The 7,874-nt window shown below is 42.7% G+C and overlaps 1 protein-coding gene across 1 annotated transcript in view; it reads left to right on the top strand.

Annotated features, from left to right (window-relative positions):
• rcc2 (regulator of chromosome condensation 2) overlaps window positions 1-6,485 on the top strand; it is a gene marked incomplete at its 5' end in the record, with an annotated part of 9,259 nt that extends 2,774 nt beyond the window's left edge. Inside the window, 5 exons of the mRNA XM_010787120.1 lie at window positions 3,560-3,740; window positions 3,931-4,036; window positions 4,569-4,641; window positions 4,747-4,824; window positions 5,540-6,485. Of these exons, the coding sequence (XP_010785422.1) occupies window positions 3,560-3,740; window positions 3,931-4,036; window positions 4,569-4,641; window positions 4,747-4,824; window positions 5,540-5,644 (543 nt within the window). The remainder of the gene's footprint in view (window positions 1-3,559; window positions 3,741-3,930; window positions 4,037-4,568; window positions 4,642-4,746; window positions 4,825-5,539) is intronic.
• Between the last annotated feature and the right edge of the window lie 1,389 nt (window positions 6,486-7,874).

Raw genomic sequence — 7,874 nt, 5'->3', positions numbered from 1 at the left:
GAAGGGCAGTACCCGAATGGAACGACGACACGTAGCGAAGACTCTTTCTAGACTCGACGTTCGAGTAGCCTGTCTGTGAGACGTGGACGCGCGCCATACAACAAACATATTAAGCGACGCAGAGAACAAAGTTACCAACGCCACTTTGTAAGCCAAAGTAACTAAACCGTAAGAGCAGGCTATGCACCTGGCCTGAAAACTATCACTTCGGGTGAACCATGGGTCGCAGAGAATGTTTACACGCCGCTCCACTGAATCTGGTAAGTGCCTCGAAGGTGAGACCATTTTCACGGCCAGATGAAAGTCCGGCTGCCGTGGATTCATGCCCCTCTGAACAGGGTGGGAGGTATGGATTAGCGCGAGACCTGCGGGGGGTGAAAACTGGTATAACCATTTGCGTTGCGCAGCGTTTACACCGCAGACTGAAGAACGGAGTGTCCCACGACTGACCGACAGATGCTACTGCCACCGACCGGCTGTAAACGGGGTGAAAGTATGTCTAGTACTGATTACGGAGCTAAACCAGAGACACACAGTAAGTTCGAGCGCCTCCCAACACACAAGCCAACATACACACGCGCTCGCCTCCGCTCTTTCGCGCGCGTGGCCAATCGCACATAACAACCAATCGTAGACACGATCGATCGAACGCGATTGCGCCTATATCCACGAAAAAGTTGTTGTTGCCCACCTCCCTCTCAGGAAACGACAGTCTGAGCTCTCGACCTACTTGAATGTCGAAGACGCACTCCATTTAGTGAGAGACTCCAGAAAATCTATCAAATTGAATCAAATTCTGATCCCCCTAGCGGCAGGCAGGGGGTGCGGAGCTCCCCTGTCTGAATTATTATTTGACGGTTATTGCTGCTCCCGCTCTGCATAATCTGTCTAATATGTAGCCAATAAATTCCACATTGTTGGTAAAATGATATTTTGGCCTGCCCCGAATGTTTTTTCTGTAGCCCCGGACAATTCTACCTCAATAATATAATACATTAACCGTGCTTTACGTGAACCTATCAAGACACTAGAAAGGACGGCAGGACTGTAATTTCCCGTGTTCAGTGAATGCAACAGAGGCAAGACACCAGACCAATCAGAGAGTTGCATGGAAATAAAAGTGTGCTTGTGTCATTCAAGCTCGCGGCTCTGTGTGTGTGCGGAAATAGCGCATTTAGTGTGTGTGAGAGAGGGGGAGAGAGAGAGGGACCGGTGCCAGCAGCAGGGACCGTGTTGTTAGCATCTGGTTAGCTAGCTGCACTAACGGACATACGGAGCTGTTTGTTCCACAACAAGCTGGAGGAGAGCTCTCCTCTCAGACTGAGGGGCTCAGGTGAGCTAAAGGACTCTCTGAGTGTTTAGATAGTTAACTTTAGTCTAAGTTATCTCAGTGGGTCTCAAACGGTTTGGTCAAAAATTATTCAAAAGATTATTTCCGCGGCACACCTTCATATTATCATTATAGTTATACAAAAAAAGAGAATAAAGGAAAAACAATTATGAAATACTATATGGCAGTAAAACAAGAATACAGTTTGAAAGGGGAGTGATTTGTAAAATATCCATAAAGAAAAAGAACATCTGCTTACAGTTGTGTTTCATCTGGGTGTTGAGAGATGTATCCATAGATCTCAAAGTGCACCAGATTGATGCTTTTAACTTCAATATTTAAAAAAAATCTTCCCGGGGGAGCATCCACCCTGACCCCCCTAGAGGAGGTGAGGTCCGCTCCCCACTCGTAAAAAATAGCACTTTACCCCTGCCTATATGCCGTGAGCTGATTATCGAGCCTTCATTGTAACAGTCGCGGGTTTACTGTGTGTTTGCATGTGGGGAGTTTTTTTGTGCGTGCTCTATAGTGCCCGTAATAGTGTTCACTGGAGTCCAGCACCTCAGCACCCCCACTCAAAATACCTTCCCGCGCCTCTGGCTAAAGGACTCTGAGTGTTTAGAACGGTTTTGTCACAAAGATTATTTCCGCGGCACACCTTCATATGATACTTATAGTTATACAAACAATAAGAGAATAAATGAAAAACAGGTATGAAATAGCCTACTATATGGCAGTAAAACAAGAATACAGTTTAAAAGGGGAGTGATTTGTAAAATATCCATAAAGAAAAAGAAAATCTGTTTACAGTTCTGTTTCATATGGGTGCTGAGAGAGGTATCCATAGATCTCTTCATGTTGCTCTCAAAGTGCACCAGATTGATGCTTTCAACTTCAATATTTTAAAAAAAATCTTCCCGGGGGACCATCCCCCCGGACCCCCCTAGAGGAGGTGAGGATCCCCCTAGAGGAGGTGAGGTTCCCCCTAGAGGAGGTGAGGACCTCCCCCCATAGCAATTTACCCCTGCCTATATGCCGTGAGCTGATTATGGAGCCTTTATTGTAACAGTAATTCAGATACAATTAGCCTATATAAAAGGCCTCAAATTGGAAGCATTGTCTGGGCCGTCTTTTTCACTCAATTCTGCAATAGGTAGATCTCGCCTTTCACCTAGGCCGAGGTCGGTGATCTTGGGCTTAAAAAGGTTGGTGACCACTGATTTTAGATGATCCAGAAGAGGATTGGGAGAATGTCAGATGAAACCAAAATAGAACTTTTTGGTAAAAACTCAACTAGACGTGTTTGGAGGAGAAAGAATGCTGAGTTGCATCCAAAGAACACCTTACCTACTGTGAAACATGGGGGTGGAAACATCATGCTTTGGGGCTGTTTTTCTGCAAAGGGACCAGGACGACTGATCCGTGTAAAGGAAAGAATGAATGGGGCCATGTATCGTGAGATTTTGAGTGACAACCTCCTTCCATCAGCAAGGGCATTGAAGATGAAACGTGGCTGGGTCTTTCAGCATGACAATGATCCCAAACACACCGCCCGGGCAACGAAGGAGTGGCTTCGTAAGAAGCATTTCAAGGTCCTGGAGTGGCCTAGCCAGTCTCCAGATCTCAACCCCATAGAAAATCTTTGGAGGGAGTTGAAAGTCTGTGTTGCCCAGCGACAGCCCCAAAACATCACTGCTCTAGAGGAGATCTGCATGGAGGAATGGGCCAAAATACCAGCAACAGTGTGTGAAAAGCTTGTGAAGACTTACAGAAAAAGTTTGACCTCTGTCATAGCCAAAAAAGGGTATATAACAAAGTATTGAGATGAACTTTTGTTATTGACCAAATACTTATTTTCCACCATCATTTGCAAATAAATTCTTTAAAAATCAGACAATGTGATTTTCTGGATTTGATTTTTTTTTCTCATTCTGTCTTTCATAGTTGAGGTATACCTAGGATGAAAATGATAGGCCTCATCTTTTTAAGTGGGAAAACTTGCACAATTGGTGGCTGACTAAATACTTTTTTGCCCCACTGTATGTTCTATTTTGTAATTATATCCGTTTCTCTATTTTGATCCCCCCTTTGTTTGTTTTTTCGTGGAGTTTTTTTCTATTGTAAGGTTGTAAGGACAGTTTACAATCTTTACAGCTCCCTAAGACAAATTTGTGTTTTGCTTTCTCTATAAAATGTTAATGGGATGATTGATCGTGTGTTGTTTTGCAGCTGGTGCTGGACTCTCAGAAGCGGGTGTTCAGCTGGGGGTTCGGTGGTTACGGCCGGCTGGGGCACACAGAGCAGAAGGACGAGATGGTGCCCCGGCTCGTCAAACTGTTTGACTTCCCTGGACGCGGCGCCGCTCAGATCTGTAGCGGATACCAGTGCTCCTTCGCTGTCAGTGAGATGGGTAGGCAGATCATTAGACACAGTCTCTCTGATGGGCTCAGTGACGTTGGGGTCTAACCTTAAAACCATCACATTTGAAAATGACTTCACTTTGGCAAAGGCTTTTTATACTAAATTCCAAGTCAGCTCTATAATAAATGCTGTTTGGTGCTGCTATACTTGAAATGTCTGATCTGGTTTTTATTTTGCAGGGGGGCTGTTTTTCTGGGGGGTGACAAACACTTCCAGAGAGTCCACCATGTACCCCAAAGCTGTGCAGGATCTGTGTGGCTGGAAGATCCGCAGCCTGTCCTGTGGGTGAGTCCGGACCCTTCCATCTGTTCCGCTCTGCCTCAGGAGCTTTCATTTTATTGTCTGGACCTAAAAGAACATCCACCGAGCTTCACATCTGTCACCTTCAAGGGAATGTTGAGTGCTAATATTCTCCTGATGATAATATTATTAGATTGATGGATACTTTATTGATCCCAAATTGGGAATGTCCTTTGTTACATTAGCAGTGTGTTTAGGTATTGCAATTTAAAAGGAGGAATATAGTATAAACATTAAGAGAAAAAAATAAAAAATACATCTACATTAGAAAAGACACATCACAAATAAAAAATATATATATTCTGGATAAGTTAAAATGTTCCATAAAAGACCAAATACTGCAGCAACAGAAATATAGACTTTGTGTGTGTGTGTGTGTGTGTGTCAATTAGAGATGTAATGGGCAAGGGAACGCTTTCGTATTAAAGTGTAGGTACCCTCAAAGTAATCACTTGCTCTACATAATAATTTTGACCTCCCTTTGTAGAGTTTGACTGAGTGTGTTTGTGTTTCCCAGGAAGAGCAGCATCATTATTGCTGCAGATGAGAGTACGATCAGCTGGGGCCCCTCGCCCACATTTGGAGAACTGGTAAGACCTGAGGCCTCAGCCACGGCTGGACACACTGTTCATTATAACTTATTTACAGATAATACTGGCCGTGGTGCTGATTTTATTTTAAAATGTTTCCTTCAGGGATATGGAGACAACAAACCCAAGTCCTCCACCACCGCTCAGGAGGTGAAGACCTTGGATGGGGTCTACATTGAGCAGGTACCTTGACTTGTCAGCTCCTATTGGGGGAAAACTACAAACAATCAAACAGATCACTTAGAAAATGTCCAAACGGAGTACTCCCAGATAGAAAGGACCTTATCCTCAACATTAAGGGTTCCAATTAAAACGTTCCTCTAAACCAGGGGTTCCCAAAGTGGGGGTCGCGAGATGATTACAAAATAAAAATGGAAAATAAAAATTGATACATTTTTTTTTTTTTATTATTATTAATAATAACGTTTGCATAGACATTTTTTTCTTTGACAATCCACTAGCGCAGTGTTTCTCAAACACCCCCCCCACTTTGTTCTGAGGTAAATTATGTACTTCTACTCCACTACATGTATTTAATACCTTTAATTACTGCACAGATGTGGATGAATGATGTGAAATATAATCAAGTGTTAAATCAGACTTTAGTTCCACCTGAAGTAAATCCACAAGCTACCCTGCAGTATACAAAGTCATTCAAACTAGCTGCACCTTTACCAGCTTTGAGAACACTTTCATGATCAATCATTATAAAACATATCATATATATTATTCTGAAATGGACCAATCTGCACAATGACTACTTTTACTTTTGGTACTTTCAGAATTTAGATGTCACATCTACTTTTGCTTGAGTAACATTTTGAATGCACTCTGTGCTCTGGTACTTTTATTTAAGTACAAGATCTGAGTAGTTTTTCCACCCGTGTTGTGTTTGCAGGTGATGATGGGCTACTGTCACTCTCTGGTGATTGCCAGGCAGGATACAGAGCAGGAACAGGAGAGACTGAAAAAGCTGCCTGAGTACAACCCCCGAACAATCTGATTGGACCTCTATCAGCAACACCTCATCCCCCAGAGCATGGCCCGCCTGTTTGTCTCTGCTGGTGTACAAGTGGGACGGATGAGTTTGGGGGGGAAAGGATACCCACACATCTCAACTACCAGCAAACTGCCTGCACCAATTCGGACACTGCATTGAGAGAACACGGGCTGGAGACTGACAGATTCCCTGGATAGTCCACCAGCTCCACCTCGAGTCTACCTACAGAAGTTGGCTCAAAGCACTTCACACCTTTGAGTCTTGCTCGCCAAAAACCCTTCTCCATTTTGTCAAACAGCCAAACGTTCATGTCTTGTTCTGTTGTTTTCTTTGTTGCAGTATATAAAGTTGTCACATTTACAGGTGCTACACCGCAGGACTCTCAGTCTTTTCCCACTGAGGGCTTTTCAAAGACCAATTTCCATTCCTGTGCCTTTTTCTACGCGATTGTTCAGGATATGGAAGTGTTGTTTGTGTTGTTCAGCGGATCAGTGTACGAGCGGTGTGCTGCTGCCACACATTACAATCAGGATTTGGAGCACTCCATTAGATGGTTACATTCCTTTTGTTATGGTCAGTGTTTGCATCAAGAATGCACCTGTCAGTCTTTCCAAGACCTCTGTCTGCCAGATCTGTCTTTGCTCAATTAACTATTCCAGAAGCAGGACAGGATCTTTCTCATGCACATGTTCATGTCTTGAGGTGTTCTGGAAACTAAGGCATGTCTTTGTTTTAAAAACAGCAGAGGTGTTTTCCTCATACCTGTAATAAATACTTTTTTTATGGTGAAATGGGTTACTTTGTTTTTTAATTTGAATGGTGAATAAAGATTCATGTGAATGGATTTGTCTACATATCTGTACTTGGTCTTAAACATCCTATGCCACCAGTCATTAGTTGCAAAATTCAGGGGATTTTCAAAGATGGAAATTTAAGGGAATAAACTGGGAATTTTCTAAATTGAAGGTTGGCTCTTCATAGGGAACTTAAATATAGTTGGGGAAAGTATATTTTAGCATAGCATAATCTTGACTAAAACAAACATGCTATTCAAGTACACTTGAATATCCATGCCATTCCTCAATCAAATGCACACTGCTTACGGCATGGCTATTGAGACCACACCCTCGACAGCAGGGATGGGCAACATCATTTATGTACTGGCCACCAGGGGGCCACATCTTCACTTGGAACACACCCACAAATTAGTAGTGGCGGCTCAAGTTGCTTACTTTCATTACAGCAACGGTCTGCTAACATACTCAACATTGTGGTTTACCCCTGAATTCAGTGAAAATATATTCTTTCTCCCACTTTTCTTGGAAAACACGATTTTCGTCATACCTCTCTCTTGCTCATGCTGACATGCAGTGCTCATGTTACCCGCTCTATCGAAATCAGTTGGAAGTTGCAACGGCTCATTTCAAAATGACAATTCGATTACCTTTGCAACCCTAGGTCTGACAGTCCCACTGGAGAATTACATATTTATCAGTTTCGAGCACAGAAGTTGAATTTGGTTTCCCCAAATGGTCACTTTTTATCACTGCTTTACAGAGCACCAATACAATTCTAGCTGACCTAACTCACTGAGTAGTGTGCAGTTTATGCGACAAGGGACTAGTAAAGTTCATCCAGTTAAATCTTAAGATTACTAACATGCGTGCCAGGTTTTTTTAAACTTTCCTGTGAGGAAAAACATTTCAAGACACACCTTCTGTACTGTAAACAACATTTATTTAAATGTACAAAAACTGATTAATTGTATATTTAATCTTCATCTTCCTCCTCCTCTTCATCCTGGTTGATCTGGAAGTAGCGCAGCTCGTAGCTCTCCTTGGTGTTAGCCACAACACGCAGCCAGTCGCGAAGATTGTTCTTCTTCAGGTACTTCTTGGTCAAATACTTTAGGTATCTGCAGAACAGTCAGTGTGTTACATTCACTTTGATAACACGTAGGACACATTACTTGTATTAATCTTTCACAGACAAGTGTAGCATCATTTTTCCTCCTCAATTTCATATATACTTTAATTTCTGAGGATTGATAATGTTTTTCACTAAATATTTGTATTTTTGGTTATTGATAATAGACAGTGTTCCTCATATCAAACAGTTCAACGTTATCTTAAAGCAGTAGTTTAACCTCTGGGGAGGGAGGGGGGGCAGGAGCTCCAACAAGCCGTTTAGGACAGAGTGTATACAGAGATGCTGTATGAGAAACCAATGTGAG

This window comes from Notothenia coriiceps, unplaced genomic scaffold (assembly GCF_000735185.1).
Source record: "Notothenia coriiceps isolate Sejong01 unplaced genomic scaffold, NC01 NC01_scaffold00030138, whole genome shotgun sequence".
Classification (NCBI taxonomy): Eukaryota; Metazoa; Chordata; class Actinopteri; order Perciformes; family Nototheniidae; genus Notothenia; species Notothenia coriiceps.
Note: the sequence above shows the minus strand (reverse complement) of the source record. Positions and strands in the feature narration are given on the sequence as shown.